This window comes from Diprion similis, chromosome 8 (assembly GCF_021155765.1).
Source record: "Diprion similis isolate iyDipSimi1 chromosome 8, iyDipSimi1.1, whole genome shotgun sequence".
Classification (NCBI taxonomy): domain Eukaryota; kingdom Metazoa; phylum Arthropoda; class Insecta; order Hymenoptera; family Diprionidae; genus Diprion; species Diprion similis.
Genome location: NC_060112.1, coordinates 12652252 through 12676513, shown reverse-complemented (window position 1 = coordinate 12676513; position 24262 = coordinate 12652252). Strand labels below are relative to the sequence as shown.

The window sequence follows — 24262 nt, the reverse complement described above, 5'->3', positions numbered from 1 at the left end:
AACCATAGCGTAAATTTATTATACACTAACGTATGGTTATATTCTGTTGATAATTTTCGATAGGAAATAAAAATTTCTGCTAAAGTTTTAAGGTTTACACTCTTTTTGGATGATATTCTGTCGTATGCATCATAACGATTAATGAAACTTGATACAACAATAATGTATGTATATAAATATTAGCATTAAATCGCAATTATTTCCTCGATGATCTTGAGATTATTATTATCACTAATATTCTTATTACTAGTACTAATTATTAATTCAACGCACTTATCAGAAATGTCGTTCAATGCCATCGTCTTCCTTTACGGATTTGTTATATTAAAGGGTAACACCACCTTCTAGGATTTTTAAAAATTCAATCTTTTTTTTCGTGTTTAAGCAATATTTTAGGGTCACCAAAACAACATCCAGTAGATCCTATAGTGAAAGAAAATTCGAAAGAGGGAAGTGCTTCAATTTGAAAAGACCAAAAACTTCAAGGATTTAAGTGCTCGTAAAACTTCAAACGAATTCTTCTCGAAACCACTTGTGTCAAACTGGGAGGACAGATTACTTGAACACCGTTACATAGATCGATTTGAAATTTTTACAGTAGCATTCTCTATGCTAGTACGTAGCCCTTTTTAATTTAATGTACACTTCTCCTACAAACAATTTACTGCTTATTTTTTGGTCAAAAATTGATTAATTTTTTCAAAAGTGCACCATTTCTACAAAATTTCACAAAAAAAAACCTACATAGTCCCATAGGCAATAGAATATATACATTTTATTCCAGGTTTTATACTTTACACGAAATCTGATGATAAAAAATTTTTGTTTCATGCTCCAATATGTGTCCAATAAACCCTCTGAATAGAAATCCTATTCCTTTTTCAAAAGTTAGGCCTTTTTTTGACCGATAGAGAGGTGTTACCCCTTAACTTAAGTCTAGGTAGGCATAAAGCTTGGGTCAATTCACATTCAACGTAAATATCACTTGCTACATGTTCACCAACATTATGACGTAAAAAGAATCGCAAATTAAAAATTGTAACTCTTAACCGTTATAAAATTCTATTCTGCTCTGTTGTATCATACGTAGCTGCAACTTAAATGGCAAGTGATTGATCATCGTTATTGTTTACTTTATCTCGTTGTATTTTCAACGGCTTATTGTTATTTGTTTTTTATCGCCCTACTTGTTTTTTTAAACCTTGTTTCCATTAATTTTCTCAATGTTGCCGATGACACGTATGTTGATATATCGATGTATAGAAGCAATGAATTTTCATTACAAAACGCAACACTTCTTCGACATCTTATAGTTCGGCTTTAACGGAGGTCGTTCAGAGAGCTGGAACTTACGGACAATTCGCACCAGCTCGTGAAAGGCTTGATCGACGTTCATCCTCAGTTTCGCGCTGCATTCGATGTACGGAATTTTCAATTGCCTTGCCAAGTTTTGCGCCTCCTCCATGGAAACCTGCATTTAAAGTCAGTACAAACTGTCAAAAAAGTTATACGACCTCATAGCTTGAATATCCTCGACTGAAAATGAGTAAATTATAAGAAAAATGGCCAAAATCATACGTTTTTTTTTCATCATAAAGATTAACAATTGAAATTACTCTATTTTTACGCGAGACTTTAGAAAATGAGGAGTTGATTTTATACTCACGGTTCTCTGATGGTCCAGATCAGCTTTGTTGCCAACCATTAGCATCGGGAACTCGTCACGGTCTTTAACCCTGAGAATTTGCCGGTGGAATTTGAACATCTCATCGAAAGACGAGTGATCGGCGACGGAAAATACTAAAAGAAAACCTTCGCCGCTACGCATGTACTGCTCTCGCATTGCGCTGAATTCTTCTTGTCCGGCGGTATCCAAGACTGCGGAAAAAAGTTAACAAAGAAAAGACGTAAGTATTACGTTAAGCGTATAATAGAAGCTAAAAGTCCGTATCATTCTTGTTTAATCTATTGATTGTCGTTCATTCGACAGGAGAATTCTAAAAAGCATTTGTGCTCCCATGGTCGGGAAATAAGTAACACTTTTGCCAGAAATAACTTTGTTTATGATCGTTAACAGAAGGTGCGGCCGCAAACGCGGCTGAGGTATCAGCTGCCGCTATGGCTAGACTCTCAAATGCTCGGCTCAAAAGAGGGAGAAAATAATCTACAAGAAGTATAGGGCCAGCGCCTAGATATACGTTGGAGTGGATATTCAGATTGTTTTAATGATGGCTACCCACGAGAGTTTGGCTCTATGCAGTATTTATGTTAATATACGTAATGTACACAGAGGAGTGTCCTAGAAATTTTTTCAAGAAAAACAAATACAGCGTGAAAATAACATTAATTAAACATTAATAAAACAAAAGTACATAAATGTAATAGCGATGAAGTGGCGAGCTATGCGCTTTTCTTCCCTCGAAGGAACACTCGTATAAATTTAAGAAGATACGGTGAGACAAAGAGAAGGTTAAGACAAATAAAAACAAAACCGAATGGAAGAGTTACTTACTGTCGAGTTTGGCTGGTGTGTCATCGATGACGCACTGTTTCGTATACGAGTCTTCGATGGTGGGATCGTAGTCGGTGACGAAATAACTCTGAAATAAAAGGCGCAGCGATTTAAATTGAGTTGAGAAATAGACCGTAACGAATGACAGATTCAAAAATTCGTCAACTTTTCCTTTTGCGAGAATCTTTTCGTCCGGGAGAGCAATTGATGATCAGAAACTAATAGAGCAATCGATCAGGACAAATATGTTGATTAACCCTTCAAGTCCTAGTGGTAAGTATTCTTACCATCTATTTTACATCCACTTATTGGATATTTAGAGAACTTTTCAACATGATTTTCACGGTTTTTTGCTATTTCTGATAGTATACTGATAGATTTTCAATACTCGAGAGTAAGTAGTGCGATGTAATGTAAATTATTATTGTTAGAAACAAATTGATTGAAAAAAATCGTGAATATTAAAGGATAATTCATTTCTGACAAAGTTATTCCTTCTCACATATACATTTTACATAAATTATTTGTTTTAAGTTTTTTGGGTCGCTGATTACGAATCTGAAACCGAATTTCAGAAACTCAAGATGGTGGATCCAATATGGTGTACGAAAATTTCAAATTCGGTCGAATTTGGAGGACAAACTCTGTCCAGGGATTTTAGGGTCGCTGATTACGAATCTGAAATCAGATTTTGGAATACTATCTTGTAATAATAGTTGATTCGAAAAAAGGGTTAACGTTAGACAATCGATTTATATAGATTTACGTGGAATTCTTATGCACATATACAACTTGTATTTGTTTTTAGAGCTGGGAATTTCATTTAAGAAAAGGAGAAGCTGGAGGTGATGCGAATATTCGTCATAAATAAGTCAGATAGAAATTTGAGGGAGTTCGATATTTATAATACATTATGTGTACGGCTTTTCCAAGGCAAATATAAACGCTCGATTTCGTATACATAGGTATATGCGTGTTTCCAATAACGTGAAATCAATATATTCTAATACAGCATAAACAGGGAGTGTCTCGACTTGTTGCCTCGTAAACAGCGCCTCGATTCTCTGTTTCTCGGTTTTCAGGTAATTTTTTGTCCAGGAAACACATGGCGCCTGAAATTGTACGATTTATTAAAAACGTGAATCTAAAAATCAATTTCAAAATTCTCGGTCAAAGAATTCGTAAATTTTTGAATAAACTTTGCAAGTTTTTCAATACCAAAATCAATCTCTTTTTTTATTTAATTTATTTATATTATTTTTTAATTTATTTTGAATTCTCTGTTTCCATACGAATATAAATATACATATAAATAAATAATATCAAATGCCGCCGCCGGAATATAACTTATCGATAGCAAGAAAATGCTAGCAAATCTGGTATCCAGAAAAATTTAATTTCTTTAATTTACAATATTTCGAGATTTATATTCTTTTAAGACGGTAAAACCATTCTTCACGGTACGTTTTGTCTCTTTGTTTGTTTTTTTTTTAACCGATTATGACTGTTACGTAAGCTCGAACAAAACATAATAAATCATCTGTTTTAGCCGCCAAATTGGTTTATCTGGATGGAGATAACAACGCAGACTTCCGAACCGATTGACTCTAGTTATATTATTATACGTAACTATTTAATAATTTAATACAGGTTTTTATAATTTATGAAATCAAAAATATTTTAGTTGGTAGTTTTTCATTTCCTGCCGTTGCGTTTTCTATCTAAAATTTCATAAAGCTCTAAAAATCTCTGAAGACTAAAAATTTTCCACAAGGTGATAAGCTAATTCTAAAAACAATCTTGGCGGCTGTTTTCATACCATCGAGACAGTGATTTTCATAATCTACCTGAATAATAGATCAAAAAGAACCACGGAATAAATAATATAGATAGTTTCTCTTCTCACAATCATTCGGTAGAAATTGCAGAGCGATGCAGGGTGTTCGGTAAAACCATACCCAAGACATCTTAACTTCCGGTGCTCGTTGGGTTGAAAGACATATCTCAAGTGCAGAATCCCTGCCTTATATGCGGGATCTCGAAGACACCCCCCCTCCCCTCAAAGTCGTACCATGCTGCACGATATAAGGTATAAGATAGATACGTGCAGAGCTCAAAGATACTTTGTCCGTGTTTGGGCTTCAACATCCGGTATTTTAGATCAGGTTATAAAAGCCGGCTGCTACGGAGCGGGTGAAAAGCTGCCGCAAGAACAACACGTGCATGCAATGGGTGCAGGTTTCGCTTTAAACAGCAACGGGCAATCGCCTCGTTTCGATTATATAGGTATATGTCAGTACAAGCCTTTGAAGTTCGAGGAAGTCTGGAAATCACGTGAAAGGACAACGACATCGCGACCTTACAGAGGATAAACTCTGTCGTACAACATTTACTTCGATAGGAACTAGATTTTTCCCACGATCCATGCAGAGCTAGCAATTCGCGTAAAGGATCGCAGCGAAGAGTCACAGGCTGGACGAATAACGGAAAAAGGGAATTTCACCCTCCGTTGGCCAACGTATACGAATTGGTCTGTCGCTGTTTTTTACCCACTAAAAAGAATAAAAAAAAAAAATAAGAGAAATACCTTCCTGACCATTTAGGTACTTATTACGAGGTTTCTTTTTGATATTCCGGCAGTTGGATTAAGAAAATATCTAGCAATTTAGTAATTACAATCTAAGTAAGAATAGAAAATCGAGTCGAGCGATGATTGAGCAGGAAGTCAGACTGGACGAATTCGTATACGTTCGCCAATGGTCGGTGGGTTAACTGACAACATCAGGCAACTCCTGGTCGCACAAGGATTAGTGCGAAGACCTCATTAATACTGAGAGATTACCCCTTCTAGATAATTTTCTACGACATTGAATTCCTGTTGACCATAGGTACAATACAAAGTTATCAGAAATGAGATAAGAGCAGCCGACAGAGTTTAGTCGAAGAACCAGAGTCGAGTTTCTGGAACAGTGCAGAGTAAGGAAGCCTCAAACTATAACATGCGTGACATTGAACCGAAAGCAGCAGTGATATCACCTTGTGCTCGATATAACTCTCAGTCTGGTCTATCAAAACGGTCGAGATGATAGGGCACAGATTTAGAATATGAGTCTCTCCCTCTACTCCGTATCTAACCCAGACCGAAAGAAATAAAACTATGTGGAAATAACTTGGTCGATGGAAATTTGATACAAGGAAAATTTGCATATTTTTTAAATATTGACCGGATCAGGATTTCTATTTTGATTGAATTATACGTCATGAAAATTCTCGATTTCTTAATTGAATTTTTTGCACATCAATATCACTCGGAAAAGAAGTAATTTCATCGCTATACATAATATCCATACAGCTTATTTATGATGTGCAGTATTGTCAGGCATCACAAGTCACGAGTTGACTGTTTGGCCGACTACGAAGCATTCCGCTTTTAACTTACCGCAAAACGTCCGTCCATTCAACCTACGTCATTGTGACAGCTCGATTCTGATACATAAGCTATAAGCATGTATAAAGCTATTTCAATAGTAAAAACTACAGCTGCGCATATCCCTTACGCGATGAATAATTTATACAAGAGAAATTTACTGACTAACGAGTTTATGATATTGCTTTTCATCATCTCTCTTATCGCAATACGCTTATAATGTTACACCACTAATATTCCAGACATAAATTAAAATTTCCCCCAGAAGTTTTGAACTGCCAACCAAACATGCATAATAACACAGTAATTGAATTGATATTACGTGTAGAAATTAGACCGTAGTTTGTAACGAGTTAAATCAGTTTATCTTCACTTCTATAAATATATATTAGTAATCACGTATAACACGAGGTTCTTATTAACTTGACAAAGGCAGCAGTTTGTAATAATAGGCTGCGCGATATATGTGATTCCCCGAGGCACAGAGAGTGCAATTCTGCCGCAGTCGTTGCATTCGTATTACATTATTTATGTTATCGTATACGTCAATTTAGTAAATCACATGATTAGGCATCCGTATCAGCCTTTCAAAGGTTGCAGTTTGTATAAACGCATTACTTCATGCATAACAATGCCTCATTTCGTATACAATAATAATCAATCTCACAATTTTATATACAACACTTGCAGGTGCAAAATTTCACCGCAGCATATATACAATAATGACAAGAATTTAATTGCAGCATCATTTCAAGTTCCCAAATAATTGGAAATTATATTTGAATAATTCTTGCTCGTTGAAAAAATATTTTCTTTTAACATAGCTTGTACATTGTCGAGCAGGATATTATGTTGTATATACATGAAAGTAAAATGTTAGCCCCTTTGATATAAACCATATCGTTTAATGCGTCCCTGGAAAACTGTTCAGAAATTCAATTAACAAAATTAATCTTAAATGGACGTCGCGCAATCCACTCATTTGTATTATTATACTTCACTTCACACCCAGATCGACAAAACTTACACGACATATCATCAAATAAAATTAACTTCCTCGCACGAATTAAAAGAGCCCGTGTAATACAGATTCGTTCGTTTATTATCTGCAGGAGAAAAGATTATGCATTAATAAAAATCAAACCGAACACAGATACAAATAAGAATACGAAAATAAATGTTTGTAGGCTTATTACCCAACGATTAAGAGAAAAAGTAACAGTAATATGGGAGTTTCCAGATTTTATCATCTGTACATGTAATATCCTTTATTTGATAATTGTAATATACATATTTCGTAAACCTGCAGTGAAAGCAAGCTGAATTTGACGTATGTGATAAAAATTCATAAAATAAAATGGAAAATATACAGCGCGTAGGACGGAATATACTTGTAGGTTTCGGTGGAATGCACACAGGATAACCCACGCGATACAAAACTTGCTTTCATACATTAGGTACATGCAGTGTATAAGCATACAAAATGTGTTTCATTTTTCTTACGCATGCGGATTTATTACCGCGCTTACCATTGATTACGTACACTTGTATTACAGAGGAAAATCACGTAATGAGATACAGGAACATACCGTTTAGCACTATGTCGTTAATCGTAGTGCAATTAGTGGTTAATACCGCACCTACGTTTTATAATTCATTCATCGCAATTTCTCTTACAATTAAGATAAATGAGCAGCTGTTTGTTCGAATAACGAGATAACATCAACAAATTGTGTTAAATTGGGGGAGGGGGGCTACTACGAAACAGTTAATGCGTTCAATTAGAGTATGATTATGTACGGGGGAATATAGACAATGTAAACTTAGTTTCATATTATTATTACGAGTCTGTTATCATAGTCGATTTGTGATGTGCGGACATTAATTATGTGTATGCTGTATCAGTCTATTATATCATATGTTACACTCACCATGTGACTCATCACCCTGGCAATAAACAGAAATGGAATGAGAATAAGCCTAGTCATATTTAAGACTGTCGTCAGATAGATGTTTCTTATCGTATTGAATTTTCATTTTTTCGTACTGAATCATACAGGTATGAAACATTCTTTTGCCCGTTTAGTGGTAATCAAAGAAGTTAGCAACGGTTGGTATCTCGAACAACCTCAAATAATACCCCCACACACACACACATCTACGACCAACTGCACAAAATTCTTTGAAAAAATCATAAGTAGATAGAGTTTAATAGAGTTATCTGCAGGATGGACGGCGTTTAGATAATTAAAATACCTAGCATAATGTGTTTAGTTACGTGATACTGCAATGAACGCAGTAGTAGAGCTTAATACTTGTGACGAAACGGATATTTTTGGGCAAATTGAAATTCGATTTGGCGATTCCCCGCATTTTTAGAATTTATTTGAGCCTCCGTCAGCCTTTTAAAGTGAACGGTCTACACTACAAATCGAGGTCCGACGACTGGATCAGACCGTGACTGCCAAAAATAGTAGAGCGCAGGCGATTCGCTCGTCTATAATACATACATACACATACAATAACGATCCTCCAGGCATGTTCAGAGGCATCCACACCGAAGTTGTAAAAAGGTGTGTTTATCTAAGTGCATTCTTGCGGGATGTACATAAACAAGCATAAATTCTTATCTATCTATAATTAAACGTTGCAATCACGAAATAATAATGTAACCCAACGTTGAATCAGACTGATGTTAAACCTGACTTATAAACTTCAAAATAAATAAACTTAACGATTCTTAATATAGCAGACATTCCGAAAATATTTTTATATAATAACATCAACTTGCGCAAATATAAAAATAAATGTCAGCAGAAAAGGCAGGCGTACCGCTAAGTATTGTCACTCTCAGATGACTCTTATAACTTGTTTGTTTATGCGTAAATTAAGAACAAGTAAACGACAGAATTTCAGAAAGTTAACGAGAATGAAAATAATTTAAACAAAAATGCGGTTCTGTCGAGCTTATAAATCTTTTACGCGACTTAGATCGAATATCAAAGTAATTTGAATATTTCCCGGCTTTCGAGGTCAGCTGACTGACACCTCGTAAACGTCATCGTATTATACGAATACGACAGATAAAATGTGCGTACTACATGGAAAACAAATCAAGTTGTTCAAGCAGCAGCGATCAGTTAAAGATAACGAATTACGCGCGATGCGATACATTGATGAATTTGATAAATTTTACGGTGCGTGTTTTGGCCGACGTGAGAGGAACGGCGATCCATTGTAAAACCGCCTATGTTAAACTGTGTAGGCGATCCCAAGGAGTGACGATCTGGACTCCAATGCCAAATACGCAAGCTGCGCTGGCGAAGGACCGTTGTACGAATGTGTAATAACCGCTGGGGGGGAGGGGGGGGGGAGTACGAAACCTTGTGCCCTGCATTATGCATATCGATGTGTTCTCGGAAAACGGCTTGAATATAATTATTCACCGTAATTAAACTACATAACTATATACGTTTGCTGATGAGATACGAAACGCTCCTCCCATGGCTCGCGAACTTGGCATCATTACCGATCGAGTTATTGCCGATGACCATTGTCATTCTTTGACAAGCAAAATCGGGTTAGGCGAAGATTATTCGGCAGAATCACATACGTCGGCGTGAAAACCGATGAAAGAAAATTTTCTAAGCGAGCAGGGGCGGCGGCCCATTTGTTATATAAGTTTGGTGTACTTTTTACAATCGTACTCTGGCGTTTTCCATTGTAACACGAATTGCTGCGTCTTAAGGTTCTTATCTTCTAACCGTATACGGACGGAATCTTAATGTAATATTTTCAACGTTCAGCTGATTACGATGACGTCAAGTGTCAGTTGGTATTCCAACATTTCGCCTCATTGTCAGCTGTCCACAAATATCCACGACTTTGAAGGCGAGTTATACGCCGCATTGACGTTTCTGACTGACAACTATCTACCGAACGAAACTATTACACATTAAAAAGGATTTCGGCCTTAAGTCGACTGATGTGAGGAATATATAACGAAAATACACCGTAATCATTATCTTGAGTGTAAGCATGTCAGCTGCTGATTTTAACAACTAGTTTCTCCTGATTTTTTCAGGGTAGTCAACACTGGTGATATTTTTAGGCATTTTTCGCGCATATAAATTTCGTTAGACACGATGGAACGCGACGCGAAGGAACCGAACCTTTTTTTGACGGATAAGCTGTCGAGCGGCTACCTACGTCGTATGTGTTCGACGAAGGAAGTAGGAATTGAGGCGATGGAAAAAGAATAAAAATGCATGAAACTCACTTGGATGAATTGTATCGTTATTGCTGATTTTCCAACACCACCCCCGCCCACGACCACCAATTTATAGGTCTGCGCATAGCTCTGTCTGTCACCTGGCCTTGACATTTTGTTATTACGATCTATGCGATCGTCCGTTCATACATTCAACGATTTCCAAATTTATTACCACAATCACTGTTTTTCTAATGAGGGGATAAAAGAACCACTCAACACACGCTACGTACGAACAGTCCGCACCCGCCAATGACTCTTTGCCGTCTAGTTAGCGCTCAACTTCACGCTAGCGACCGTGTTTTGTTCTCGGGTACTTCACTGCCTTGCCCGCTGCTGCACTTACGTGCCCAGTGCTGCCAGGCTGATACGCGCAAGAAAACTACATAATTCATGGCGGTATTCAGTCCTGCCAATGCTCGCCAGGCGGCGGCTTATTCAAACTTCGTGCTGGACAGTCTATTAATGTAGCCATTGCGAATCTGGAGTTCGCGAGTTGTTTTTAATTTGTAACTAGTATTTCATTAATAAATAAAATAATGCAAAACTTAGATTCATGTAGTCAACCCTTAGGTCCGGTTTTTCCTTTCGGTACATTTAGTTTTCCTTGATTTGCGAGACCTTAATCATTCTGCGTAGATTTCTCAATCTATAGTGCTGGTGGATTGAATCCTGAGTTTGGACACTTCGAAAATATATTACACCCTCATCTAAACTTGATGAAGAAATTTAAAAGTCTAAAATTTGCTCATGAGTTTGAACAGATTCTGCCAGACGTAGTCAACGGTCTTAAGTCACTGTAAAATAGTACTATTGAATATTGAAGCTACGCTATTGTTGGTGCTGCAAACGATACTAAGCTGAACTATTGACATTTGAATTAAACATGAGGAGGGCTCTAGAAAGATGGAGGAAAAGAATGAACATGAAATAAGGATGAATGAAGAAAAACTAATATTTATATAAAAAAAATTTGTTCATTTTATTTGGTACTGTTGGCAGTCATACACATTCACTCAAATTCAGTTACGTACCATTATTATAATTTAAATGACACTTAACTAAAGCTTATTTATATAAACCGTGATGCTCACATTATTTACAAATAATTTACAAATAATTTAAATATCGTTAACAGTGTATAAAAAATAACATCAGTCTCATAGGAACGTTCAGAGTAGCTACAATGAACAAATCACTTAATGAAAGATGACTTAGAGTATGCAGTGAGGAGATTCGGCGGTCGCAGAAGACACTGCAGATTCAGGTGTTTAGTCGACCTCCTCGACGGTGGGCCCCGAGTTCCGTCCCCCGGCCTGCCTGAACTGCGCACCGCAGTCCTGAGGGCCGGCGGGTCCGGCGGGTCCGGCGTTGCCCTGGTGAAGCTTGGCCATCACCGCGGAGCATTGTTTCTGAAGAGCCTCGAGCTTGTGCTGGTACTCGTCCTTCTCGGCGAGGGTGTTGTCGTCGAGCCACCGGAGCGTCTCCTCGCAGAGTCCGCTCACCTTGTCCCTGTCCTCCTGGGGGAGCTTCGCCCCGTGCTCCTGCAGGGCCTGCTTGACGTTGAACATGTAGCTCTCGAGTTGATTTCGCGCGGTGACCCTTTCGCGTTGCTCGTGGTCTTGCTCCTTGTACCGCTCAGCCTCCGCGAGCATCCGGTCGATCTCCTCGCGGGACAGCCGGCCCTTGTCGTTGGTGATTCTCACGTCGCTGCTGCGACCGCTCGCCGTGTCTTTGGCGGTCACGTGGAGGATCCCGTTGGCGTCGAGGTCGAAGGTCACCTCGATCTTGGGCACGCCGCGAGGCGCCGGGGCGATTCCGCTCAGCTCGAATCGACCGAGCAAGTTGTTGTCCTTTGTCATCGCCCGCTCACCCTCGTACACCTGGATCGAGACCCCGGGCTGGTTGTCCGCGTAGGTGGTGAAGGTCTGCGTCTGCTTGCAAGGTATGCGAGCGTTGCGCTCGATGACGTTGGTCATCACGCCGCCGGCGGTCTCGATGCCGAGAGAGAGCGGGGCCACGTCGACGAGGAGCACGTCCTGGAGGCCGGAGCCGGCGTTTCCTTCCCCGCTGAGGATGGCCGCCTGGACGGCGGCTCCGTAGGCCACCGCCTCGTCGGGATTTATAGAGAGGTTCAGCTGCTTGCCGCAGAAGAAGTTCTGCAGCAGGGATTGGATCTTCGGGATTCGCGTCGAACCCCCGACGAGAACGATGTCGTGAATAGCCCGCTTGTCCATCTTCGCGTCGGCCAGCGCCTTCTCGACCGGGGCGAGGGTGCCGCGGAAGAGGTCGGCGCAGAGCTCCTCGAAACGCGCCCGGGACACCTTCGTGTAGAAGTCGATGCCTTCGAAGAGGGCGTCGATCTCGATGCTGGCTTCGGTGCTCGACGAGAGCGTGCGCTTCGCCCGCTCGGCCGCCGTACGCAGTCTGCGGAGCGCGCGCGGGTTCTTCCGCATGTTCTTCTTGTACTTCCGCTCGAACTCGGCCGCGAAGTGCTCGACGAGCCTCGAGTCGAAGTCCTCGCCCCCGAGGTGGGTGTCGCCGGCGGTCGCCTTCACCTCGAACAGCGAACCCTCGTCTATCGAGAGGATCGAGACGTCGAAGGTTCCGCCCCCGAGGTCGAATATCAGGACGTTTCGCTCGCCCTTGAGGTTTTTGTCGAGGCCGTAGGCGAGGGCCGCGGCCGTCGGCTCGTTGATGATCCTGAGGACGTTGATGCCGGCTATGGCGCCGGCGTCCTTCGTCGCCTGTCGCTGCGAGTCGTTGAAGTAGGCCGGTACGGTGATCACCGCGTCCTTGACCGACTGGCCCAAGTACGCCTCCGCCGTCTCCTTCATCTTCGTCAGCACCATCGAGCTGATCTCCTCCGGGTTGAACCGTTTCGTCTCACCGCGGAACTCGACCGCGATCTTCGGCTTGCCCCCTTCCTCGACGACGCGGAACGGCCAGTGCTTCATGTCAGCCTGGATCTTGGGGTCGTCGAATCGCCGGCCGATCAACCGCTTCGCGTCGAACACCGTGTTGCTCGGGTTCATCGCGACTTGGTTCTTAGCCGCGTCTCCGATCAGCCGCTCCGTGTCCGTGAACGCCACGTAACTCGGGGTTGTTCTGTTTCCTTGGTCGTTGGCGATGATCTCGACCTTACCCTGCTGCCACACTCCGACGCACGAGTACGTCGTTCCCAAATCAATACCGATTGCTGGCATCTTCGCTTCTTTCAAGTCTGCGTATAGGTGAATCTGCTGTTACACTTTTCGCTAAACAACTTTGCGTAATTCTTTGCTTCGAATAACTCGCTTCCAACTGTTCGCTTGTTTTTCGCTTTGATGCGTTTCGTTTCGCTTGCGTTTGAATACTGCCGGGTTCCGCGCGTCGCCGCCTATTTATACTCCTGCCAGCATTTCCCGAGTCGACGCGAACCTTCTGGCAAATGCCAGGCCGCCGATGCGCTCGCCTCGGTCGTTGCCATGGATACGGCGCTACGCTGCGTCACATGATATGTGTATACCTATGGCTGTTGGCTGTCGGCTGTCATCGGCGCGTGGAACGTTCTATGCTCGAAACTTCCATCGCGACGCGACGGTTCGTTTGTTTCTTTACCTAATTTGGACCACCGATGCAGCAGTGGTCACTGTCCGAGCGCTTTTCGAAAATGTGCGAGTACCTCAACCTCATTCATTCACCGATTCGCGAAGCCTCCGAGGCGCCCGTAAGCCCGCAGATGAACGTGTTTCCAGAACATTGAGCATTGAGGTTCTGGAACTTACCAGTAACGAATGGAAACATGCGCACCGGACTGCACTGGCCTGTGTGTTTCAATTGCAAACAGATTTGATGAATTATTCGACGATACGAAAAACATTTTAATGAAACCTAACCGATTAAAATTCACTTTATTTAAAATATTTAATAATATATTAATTGATTTACCTACACCTTCTAATATTTCATTTTATCTCGTTTGTCGTGCCTTCTTACAGTTAGTCCCAAAAGGCTACTTAAAAAGTATCGTCGATTATTTCATCAAATCTGTTTGCAATTGAAACACACAGGCCAGTGCAGTCCGGTGCGCATGTTTCCATTCGTCACTGGTAAGTTCCAGAACCTCAATGCTCAATGTTCTGGAAACACGTTCATCTGCGGGCTTACGGGCGCCTCGGAGGCTTCGCGAATCGGTGAATGAATGAGGTTGAGGTACTCGCACATTTTCGAAAAGCGCTCGGACAGTGACCACTGCTGCATCGGTGGTCCAAATTAGGTAAAGAAACGAACGAACCGTCGCGTCGCGATGGAAGTTTCGAGCATAGAACGTTCCACGCGCCGATGACAGCCGACAGCCAACAGCCATAGGTATACACATATCATGTGACGCAGTGTAGCGCCGTATCCATGGCAACGACCGAGGCGAGCGCATCGGCGGCCTGGCATTTGCCAGAAGGTTCGCGTCGACTCGGGAAATGCTGGCAGGAGTATAAATAGGCGGCGACGCGCGGAACCCGGCAGTATTCAAACGCAAGCGAAACGAAACGCATCAAAGCGAAAAACAAGCGAACAGTTGGAAGCGAGTTATTCGAAGCAAAGAATTACGCAAAGTTGTTTAGCGAAAAGTGTAACAGCAGATTCACCTATACGCAGACTTGAAAGAAGCGAAGATGCCAGCAATCGGTATTGATTTGGGAACGACGTACTCGTGCGTCGGAGTGTGGCAGCAGGGTAAGGTCGAGATCATCGCCAACGACCAAGGAAACAGAACAACCCCGAGTTACGTGGCGTTCACGGACACGGAGCGGCTGATCGGAGACGCGGCCAAGAACCAAGTCGCGATGAACCCGAGCAACACGGTGTTCGACGCGAAGCGGTTGATCGGCCGGCGATTCGACGACCCCAAGATCCAGGCTGACATGAAGCACTGGCCGTTCCGCGTCGTCGAGGAAGGGGGCAAGCCGAAGATCGCGGTCGAGTTCCGCGGTGAGACGAAACGGTTCAACCCGGAGGAGATCAGCTCGATGGTGCTGACGAAGATGAAGGAGACGGCGGAGGCGTACTTGGGCCAGTCGGTCAAGGACGCGGTGATCACCGTCCCGGCCTACTTCAACGACTCGCAGCGACAGGCGACGAAGGACGCCGGCGCCATAGCCGGCATCAACGTCCTCAGGATCATCAACGAGCCGACGGCCGCGGCCCTCGCCTACGGCCTCGACAAGAACCTCAAGGGCGAGCGAAACGTCCTGATATTCGACCTCGGGGGCGGAACCTTCGACGTCTCGATCCTCTCGATAGACGAGGGTTCGCTGTTCGAGGTGAAGGCGACCGCCGGCGACACCCACCTCGGGGGCGAGGACTTCGACTCGAGGCTCGTCGAGCACTTCGCGGCCGAGTTCGAGCGGAAGTACAAGAAGAACATGAGGAAGAACCCGCGCGCGCTCCGCAGACTGCGTACGGCGGCCGAGCGGGCGAAGCGCACGCTCTCGTCGAGCACCGAAGCCAGCATCGAGATCGACGCCCTCTTCGAAGGCATCGACTTCTACACGAAGGTGTCCCGGGCGCGTTTCGAGGAGCTCTGCGCCGACCTCTTCCGCGGCACCCTCGCCCCGGTCGAGAAGGCGCTGGCCGACGCGAAGATGGACAAGCGGGCTATTCACGACATCGTTCTCGTCGGGGGTTCGACGCGAATCCCGAAGATCCAATCCCTGCTGCAGAACTTCTTCTGCGGCAAGCAGCTGAACCTCTCTATAAATCCCGACGAGGCGGTGGCCTACGGAGCCGCCGTCCAGGCGGCCATCCTCAGCGGGGAAGGAAACGCCGGCTCCGGCCTCCAGGACGTGCTCCTCGTCGACGTGGCCCCGCTCTCTCTCGGCATCGAGACCGCCGGCGGCGTGATGACCAACGTCATCGAGCGCAACGCTCGCATACCTTGCAAGCAGACGCAGACCTTCACCACCTACGCGGACAACCAGCCCGGGGTCTCGATCCAGGTGTACGAGGGTGAGCGGGCGATGACAAAGGACAACAACTTGCTCGGTCGATTCGAGCTGAGCGGAATCGCCCCGGCGCCTCGCGGCGTGCCCAAGATCGAGGTGACCTTCGACCTCGACGCCAACGGGATCCTCCACGTGACCGCCAAAGACACGGCGAGCGGTCGCAGCAGCGACGTGAGAATCACCAACGACAAGGGCCGGCTGTCCCGCGAGGAGATCGACCGGATGCTCGCGGAGGCTGAGCGGTACAAGGAGCAAGACCACGAGCAACGCGAAAGGGTCACCGCGCGAAATCAACTCGAGAGCTACATGTTCAACGTCAAGCAGGCCCTGCAGGAGCACGGGGCGAAGCTCCCCCAGGAGGACAGGGACAAGGTGAGCGGACTCTGCGAGGAGACGCTCCGGTGGCTCGACGACAACACCCTCGCCGAGAAGGACGAGTACCAGCACAAGCTCGAGGCTCTTCAGAAACAATGCTCCGCGGTGATGGCCAAGCTTCACCAGGGCAACGCCGGACCCGCCGGACCCGCCGGCCCTCAGGACTGCGGTGCGCAGTTCAGGCAGGCCGGGGGACGGAACTCGGGGCCCACCGTCGAGGAGGTCGACTAAACACCTGAATCTGCAGTGTCTTCTGCGACCGCCGAATCTCCTCACTGCATACTCTAAGTCATCTTTCATTAAGTGATTTGTTCATTGTAGCTACTCTGAACGTTCCTATGAGACTGATGTTATTTTTTATACACTGTTAACGATATTTAAATTATTTGTAAATTATTTGTAAATAATGTGAGCATCACGGTTTATACATGTTTAAGTTTTGTTTAAGTCATTCAGATTGTACGAATGGATGTTACTGAACCGAATGAATGTATGAATATGTGTAGAGTAACCACTGAATAATAAAAAATATTTTTGTAATGAAATATTCATTTTTGATCAAATTTTCCCTCCCAATCCAATCTTGTAGTACGTATCGGTGTAAACGTATACCTATAGTGAGTCATCAAGTGGTGATTTATACTTATTTTGCAAACAACGATGAAATAGATTTTGCGAGTATATAGACTAATTAACTGAAAAAAATACCAGAATTACAATTTTGCACTCATCCCATAACAGTCTCGGCCAAATGTACTGAGATAAACCACTAAAACTCTAGTCAGCAGACATAATTAATACTTTATTTAGTGTTTGAAAATATTTTCTTTTCCGTCATTCTAACGTAGTTGCTTCCTTGAGTTGCACAATTGCCAGCAGCCTCATGCAGATGCCGGTTGTTTTTTGCAGCAAACGCCAGAAAACATAACCTAACTTAACCTCTCATGTCCGATATAAATCCATAAAACCTGATCAGTGATTGTATATTCATGGATAAAAACTATCGTTCGGTTTAAGAATTGAACAACGATAATAGACATTGTTGAAGAATGAAGACTTATCTAATATTCTTGGGATCAGTCTGTTTGTTACTATCACTTGGTGCTAATGCCAATGACAGTTCGAAGAGGAAATTACAAATTGGTATAAAGAAACGAGTGGAAAAATGTAAAGTCAAATCGAAAAAGGGGGATACTTTGTACGTGCATTATGTGGTATGCTTGTATTTTTTACAGAGTTATTGTGCAAATTCTCAAACGTTTCCACGATTGCGGAGCAAACTCCGTGATACAGTCATTTACTATTTTTTTCGAAAATCGGACCAAAAGTTCGGCAACTTGATTTGCAGAATTATTTGCGTCATGTTATAAATTGAAACGTATATGTTGTTTTTCATGATCGAATACTTGAACGAAAGCACCTATTATTTCTTGTTATTATTGTTTTTGATTTGCACTAATATCATGTTCCTTACTTTATAACTTTCTCACATTTCTTCGTTCTCAGGGAACTTTGGAAGATGGTACAGAAATTGACAGTAGTTATATTTATGGTGAACCCTTGCCGGTGACTTTAGGCTATCGCCAAGTCATCAAAGGATGGGAACAAGGTCTCATGGGGTACTTAGTATTTTAATTTTTTTCAATTTCAAGAGCATCATGTTATTTCCTCTCCCGGAATCTCCTTTTTCAAATCACCTTGTTAGTCAAAGGCATATTCATTTAGCGAGTAGATTTTCTTAGCCTATTTCACTACTTTAGTTACTGAAACTTACTCCAATTTATTTTTGATTCCGATAAATTTGAACTTTTCAAGGAGGACCATTTACCGTTTAATCAATTTTTTTGTAGAATGTGTGAAGGAGAAAAGAGAAAACTTGTAATACCACCAGATCTGGCATACGGAACACCTGGTGCATTACCGAAAGTACCTCCAGATGCAACCGTTATATTCATCATAGAACTCATAAAACTTGTGCCAAAAGAAGAACTGGAAGAAGTTGATGATGTTGTTATTCGAGATGAACTTTAATTCTACTTTTCAACCTGTGAAACCATTTTTATCTGATATCGAATGAATTTGTATTGCAGTAAAATGTATAAGCTTTTCACTGTGTGGCCTCAAACATTCACAGTTGGAAATGTGACAAAAAGCTAAAGTTGATCCCAGATTATCAAAAATATGTTTATTTCTCATTATTACAGGTATTTGTTTATAAAAAAATATGCACATGTAAGTATAATTGTCTAGGAACAATAAATTAATGAATCACATTGAATTGGTCGTATCATCTAAGTTATGCAATTTTTTTTTTCGCCATCAAAGATTAGCAATACATTCAAAATCCATTGTCCAATGGTTTGAAAAACGTAAAAAAGAATACTTGAAGTTTTATGTACTGTAAGTGTAAATGCAGGATTTGTGAAAGTTTATTCTCAGAACAAGATCGAAATGGGCCATATTTAAAAAAGTATTTATAATATACTATCTGCTGAAATAATGTGTGCATGAATAACTAAATATCATATCGCTGTATGCATTTAATATCCGTAACAAAATTGTGATAGTATCTTATGCGTCGCTCTTACTCAGGAATATTGAACAAATTATTTAGTCATTCTAATTCAATAAAAAACGTAATTAATGTACATAAAATATTTTGTTAGCAGGTGCTTCAACATTATAAATAACCAATCCGTTCCTTTTCGTTGTTTGTATTCATTATATTATTCAGCAATGTGCTTAACAATATATTTTTGAACCAGCAATTCATATTGCTTAATGCACCCTATACGTAAAGCTAAATCCGAATTTCAATGCTGAAGACCAGTTCTGAAAAAAAATTGCATCAAGTATTTTATTCAGTAATTTCGATATGATACGCGTTTGAAAGAAAGTGAATCAATGAAATGGTGATACACTGAATGCTCAATATTGAAAAATTGGTCAATCTGCAATTTTGTTTAAATTCATTGATGTTAGAAACTGACAAATAAAATGCAGCATTATTAGGGTATGAAGAAAGGTAACTTGAATTAGAAGCGAAATATTAGCAAGCTTACTTTTTTTGAAATCCAAATGAGCTGAGCAGACATTGTTGTCCTTGTTCTACTTGAGTCTTCCTTTTCACAGGTTGAAACTTCTTATTTACACTTTTGGTCCGAGGTAGACGATTCTGAAAGTATGTTTATTCATTGTTAGAATTTAGTAAATTTTGAATAGCACACATTAGGTTTAAAGTATACCATCTTAGCAGCTCCCTGCATGGCCCTCAAAGTCCCACCACTACTTTGGCTGTTCAAAACACCAATGGACAGCAATGCTGTTGAGCTATTTACTTTGGTGTTTGTCCATTGCAGTAAATTGGGCTTGGTATAATTTGGCTGTAGATCTTGTAAACCATTTGCAATAACTGAATTTCGCGTATTCATAGGTAAAATACTCTCCTTGTCATTATAAATTATGTCTAACGAATGTACGCTTGAAGTTGATTCATCTGTCGTTACAAGTAAGGCACCATGTATCTCAGTTGCTGTTTCTTCGTACGTGGAATCAGATATGTATGACTCTTCTTTGACTGCGTGATTCTGAGACGTTTTCATTCCATCTTCAACAGTACAAATTCTGTTTTCATTTTTAATATCTAATTCCTTACATTCTAATTGTTGCTCATCTGTTCTAAGAGGTAGATGATTGTCATATTCCAGTGCTTCTGCCTTGTATGCCTTAGAGTCAGCGGACTGGTACATGCCATTGCACTGTGCCGTTTCGTGATCGTTAGCTGTTGCACAATTTTTAGAATTTGGTTCCTTGGGTAAATCAGTAGTTTGTGGAAAAAATTTACTCTGCGTTAAAACATTATTGTCCACCACAGTCGGCCGAAATCTAGCCAAGTTTCTAAATTTAGAACGGTTCTTGCCTTTATCCAAAAGACTAGGAGAAATCTCCAGAGACTTGGTGGACTTTGCAAACGGATTTGCTCTCCTGACTAATATTGGAGATTTTTCTCTTTCTTCTGAACCATATGTATCTAGTTGGAGCTTAGATACATCAACGCTACTACATGAGCGTTTGTTGTTATTCTCAGATTCATTTCTTGTATATAATTTAATCAGTTCTTCTTGTTCCATCTCTTCAACTTCTGAAATCAAATTATTTCATTAGTTCATGCTTTGCTGAATAAAATTCTCAAAGTTTTGGCGATAAATCTGATAAAAGCTAATGCTTTGAAGTTTATCGTATCGAACGAACGTCAAAACACGAATGTATAACTTGTGTTATTATTTGTTGCTAATGGTGACAACAGAGAAGCTGACATTATGAATGTGAAGTCAGTGAATAGTTTGGCATTACTTTGCCACTATTTTTTCCCATTGTGAATTACTATATGGCTGGTGTTACACATATTAAAAAGCTAGTGAATAGACTTGGTATACATGACATTCTCTTTGCAAATGTTTTTTTGTGTCATATACAATAATTTCCAACAATTATTCAGCAAGTGAAATATCCGAATTTTTTAGAATATGATTAAATGTTTCGAGTAAAAAGAACAACTCTATACCTTCATAACTGCGCTTAGGTGACGTTAACGGTCGTGCAATATCGGACGTTTTGAGAACAGTCACTTTACCGAATGTATCAGGCCACAATGTTGTCTGCTTGTCTTCTTTTTTTGGTTTTTTATCGATTTTAAAATTTTTGTTCCAAATGCTATCATGTTTTACTATTGATGCAGCTTTCCAAGAATTGGTTCTTGTTATACTCTACGAGAAATGTAAAGTATAATAAATCAAGTTTCTGAAATACGCTTTATGTAGTGTAAAGTAATATTTTGTACAAGAATTTCGTCAAGCTATCTAAGAGAGTATATTTGGGTAAAACCAGACCAATGATGTGCATTAAATGCAAATATATTTGGTTCTTTCATTCACCTTTCCAGATGCATAAGTGTCAGGATCGTAATCGTGGATCTTCTTTAGAGACATGGGATCGTAATTGCCAATGGCTAACTGCCAAGCTAAGTCATCAGGCATTTCTTTGCCTGCAAAATGCAATTGTTCTGGCGTGACATTAGGTGGCGGAGGAGTAAGGCGTACTTGTCTTCTTTGGACAGGGCAAAAGACTAATTGGTGTTTAAATGTAACATCTGCTCGGAGAAATGCATCCCTATACTCTATGGAAACATCTAGGGATTTCATGTTAAGGTATGAGGACAACCTTGTGAGCGCCTGCAAATAAAAATCCATGGAAAAAAAACAATACGAAACAGCAAATGCCACTGAAGAAAAAAGAATACCCATTTCAAACTTATTGCTTGATAAAACAAAAAGGAGTATTGAATATTGACTTAGATGATGTTGAATACATTGAGATCAATTGCTGTATACCTTATGCATGTCTGTTTCAGCAGTCTTGTTAATAAACTTGCATGCCTTGGCCAGGCCAATGCCTGGCAGCGAAGGCAAATAATCACAACCTGATAGAATACACATATAACGAAATTTATCCATGCTAAAGTGCTCGGATCGCACACCCATTGCTAAATGAAAACGGTCTTGTTCAACGAGTACACCGTTACCTGTGACATCCATCTTAAAAAATATCTGCAGTGTGGAGAAATTTATATTAGTAAAACATTAGTGCGGTTTATATGGTTATCCACCTAACATATTTAACTACTAAAAATTAAAAATAACAATTTGACCGGCTGGTGTGGGACTTTAAGACAAATAGCAGTGATGCACCATTATTAGGATTAGAGTTTCAATTTTGCAATTTTAAGTAATTGCCAACCTTGATTTCAGTTGAAAGTAATCAGATGAAAATTCTGAAAAATGTCAACATTTATCTGTTGTGATTCACCTTTTTGCAACCAAATAATGTAAGGTCACTGTCCTCTGTGATAATAACATCTGCTATGCCAGAAATGTTTAAATATGCTAGCTGAGAATCTGCTTCATATGGTGCTACGATGCAATCAATATTGCGTTCATGGCATGCTTTGATGAGATTTGATGCCATTTCATGCGATATGTCAATTGACCGCCTTAGTAGATTTTTCCCATCTGCCACTTGACCGAGTCGTATTAATTCAGCAGCTTTTTTACGGTTCTTGTCTCTAAGTCTAAAAAAATATTCATATAAATGAAATGTCTGACGCAGTTACCGGTGTAATATTTCTGGTAAGTTTAATTGATCATTCACCTATAGTTCATTGAACTTGATTTTTAATATATCCGAAACAACATAAGTCTTTAGTCTACAAGGTTCAAACTGCATTTAATAGTACTAATAAATAAGTCAAGTTTCTCATAGGCCTATATATTAATACTCACTCTCTTCTCTTAGATTCTGTATCTTTTTTTGCAGGCAAATGACATCCATCAAATACTAGAATTGGTTTAATGTTATTGCCAAGCAGCATATTAACAAACCTCATACAATATGTAACATACCTGGAATAAAAATGAGTAAGTTTAAATGTTTGTTTAATCCAGATTGTTAAATCTTGAATGGTTTATGAATTCATTCTATTGAAGGTAAGGGTTTTCAAAACAAATGCGGAACAATGTTTCAGAGACTGACGCTAACTTGGTAAAATATAACTGGCTACAGATTTTTTTCTAGTATTACTCAAAGTACAAGTAGAGACAGCAAAATTCAGCATGCAGGATATCTCATCTTTCCATAGCCATTTTGTACAGCATACAGGACGAGCGTTGCTGGTTCAAAATTAGTTCGATAGTCTTCAAGGTTTCAAATAGTTTTAACGATGTATCAGGATGATATATACAATACTTTCGAGTCTGCGATAAGCAAACCTTACTTCATGATAGGCCTGTGTTCGATTCTATTAGCTGAACATGGATATTTCACAGATTAGATACAACTTTATTCTGAGCAAGGAGCCTGAGAAAAATGGGTACGTTAATTTTTTCAACCATGAATATCTTACGCATCCGTCGGTTGTCCAAGGGCCAATTTTTCGGCACATGAAAAAGCTCCTTTGTGAAGCCAGCAATAACTGTCAATAGCTACCGTCCCTCCGGAAAATTGACTGATATTGCCCTTCGTCGATGCTTTTTCCAAAAACGGGAGTAAACCAGTAATCCCCATTCTGTCTAATTGTTGGCCAAAAACAAAGTTGACGATATATGGCTCGCCAGATTTATATACACGTATGAGTATACAAGCACAGTTGGAGATTGATATTATTCACGGAAGTGTAAATACATGTCACTGCGCGTTTTTCTTATAAGAGAACAGCGAGAATTCCACGCCGCAGCAAAACGGATTCCATGAAAGCTGACAGAACCGGCCAATGTTGTAACCTGTGATTGTAACTGACCCACGAAACTACTTTACCCTTCTAATGATTTTTGGCGCGAAATGGAGTCACGCAATGTGCGATTATCGATTGCGTTTACTACAAACCCGAAGAAGTTAAATTCTCTTTGGGTGCGATCGAAAATAAGATTAGATTTCATCGTTCGAAAAAATCAAGAATCAATAAATACTTATTGCTGATGGAAAATATTATAAAAATCTATTTTGCACCTATTTGAACTGACAAATGCAATTTTCCGTGAAGTAATCTTTCATAAATATTTTCGCCGCCTACCGTTCTAAGTTGCCTAACATGAACAAGAATTACGAACAACGTCAGACATCTCGAAAAGCAGGGATAAATAAGA

At 40.9% G+C, this 24262-nt stretch overlaps 5 protein-coding genes across 6 annotated transcripts; 2 read left to right on the top strand and 3 right to left on the bottom strand.

Moving 5' to 3' along the window:
• Positions 1–537: 537 nt before the first annotated feature.
• On the bottom strand, positions 538–10526 carry LOC124409634 (ras-like protein 2). Its single transcript, XM_046887377.1, has 4 exons — positions 10219–10526; positions 2513–2600; positions 1667–1878; positions 538–1471 (listed from the first exon to the last, which is right to left on the bottom strand). The coding sequence occupies exons 1-4, from the start codon at positions 10321–10323 to the stop codon at positions 1280–1282; spliced, it is 597 nt and encodes a 198-aa protein (XP_046743333.1). The 5' UTR covers positions 10324–10526; the 3' UTR covers positions 538–1279.
• Positions 10527–11284: 758 nt separating this feature from the next.
• LOC124409629 (heat shock protein 70 B2-like) lies at positions 11285–13649 on the bottom strand. Its single transcript, XM_046887371.1, has one exon. The coding sequence runs from the start codon at positions 13413–13415 to the stop codon at positions 11481–11483; it is 1935 nt and encodes a 644-aa protein (XP_046743327.1). The 5' UTR covers positions 13416–13649; the 3' UTR covers positions 11285–11480.
• A 969-nt stretch (positions 13650–14618) lies between these two features.
• LOC124409628 (heat shock protein 70 B2-like) lies at positions 14619–17104 on the top strand. Its single transcript, XM_046887370.1, has one exon. It carries the CDS (start codon positions 14862–14864, stop codon positions 16794–16796), a length of 1935 nt encoding a protein of 644 aa, XP_046743326.1. The 5' UTR covers positions 14619–14861; the 3' UTR covers positions 16797–17104.
• A 351-nt stretch (positions 17105–17455) lies between these two features.
• Positions 17456–18655, top strand: LOC124409636 (peptidyl-prolyl cis-trans isomerase FKBP2). The gene is made up of 3 exons (XM_046887379.1): positions 17456–17779; positions 18072–18184; positions 18416–18655. The coding sequence occupies exons 1-3, from the start codon at positions 17615–17617 to the stop codon at positions 18594–18596; spliced, it is 459 nt and encodes a 152-aa protein (XP_046743335.1). The 5' UTR covers positions 17456–17614; the 3' UTR covers positions 18597–18655.
• An 80-nt stretch (positions 18656–18735) lies between these two features.
• On the bottom strand, positions 18736–23914 carry LOC124409627 (exonuclease 1). 2 transcript variants are annotated; one of them, XM_046887368.1, is made up of 9 exons: positions 23524–23914; positions 22904–23023; positions 22431–22692; positions 21956–22171; positions 21500–21796; positions 21130–21331; positions 19811–20706; positions 19628–19740; positions 18736–19397 (listed from the first exon to the last, which is right to left on the bottom strand). In XM_046887368.1, exons 1-9 carry the CDS (start codon positions 23682–23684, stop codon positions 19379–19381), a joined length of 2286 nt encoding a protein of 761 aa, XP_046743324.1. In that variant the 5' UTR covers positions 23685–23914; the 3' UTR covers positions 18736–19378. The 2 variants fall into 2 exon arrangements, with proteins under 2 accessions (XP_046743324.1, XP_046743325.1); XM_046887369.1 differs by lacking the exon at positions 23524–23914 and adding an exon at positions 23221–23308.
• Positions 23915–24262: the final 348 nt, after the last annotated feature.

Coding starts and splice junctions, on each gene's coding strand:
- LOC124409627 (XM_046887368.1), bottom strand. CDS start 23,684: ATGGGGATTACTGGTTTACTCCCGTTTTTGGAAAAAGCATCGACGAAG. Junction 23,024..23,523: donor CTTGGACAACCGACGGATGC/GTAAGATATTCA, acceptor TTTTTATTCCAG/GTATGTTACATATTGTATGA. Junction 22,172..22,430: donor CATTATTTGGTTGCAAAAAG/GTGAATCACAAC, acceptor TCCACACTGCAG/ATATTTTTTAAGATGGATGT.
- LOC124409629 (XM_046887371.1), bottom strand. CDS start 13,415: ATGCCAGCAATCGGTATTGATTTGGGAACGACGTACTCGTGCGTCGGA.
- LOC124409634 (XM_046887377.1), bottom strand. CDS start 10,323: ATGTCAAGGCCAGGTGACAGACAGAGCTATGCGCAGACCTATAAATTG. Junction 1,879..2,512: donor CACACCAGCCAAACTCGACA/GTAAGTAACTCT, acceptor TTTTTTCCGCAG/TCTTGGATACCGCCGGACAA. Junction 1,472..1,666: donor ATCTGGACCATCAGAGAACC/GTGAGTATAAAA, acceptor CTTTAAATGCAG/GTTTCCATGGAGGAGGCGCA.
- LOC124409628 (XM_046887370.1), top strand. CDS start 14,862: ATGCCAGCAATCGGTATTGATTTGGGAACGACGTACTCGTGCGTCGGA.
- LOC124409636 (XM_046887379.1), top strand. CDS start 17,615: ATGAAGACTTATCTAATATTCTTGGGATCAGTCTGTTTGTTACTATCA. Junction 17,780..18,071: donor CTTTGTACGTGCATTATGTG/GTATGCTTGTAT, acceptor CTTCGTTCTCAG/GGAACTTTGGAAGATGGTAC. Junction 18,185..18,415: donor TGGGAACAAGGTCTCATGGG/GTACTTAGTATT, acceptor ATTTTTTTGTAG/AATGTGTGAAGGAGAAAAGA.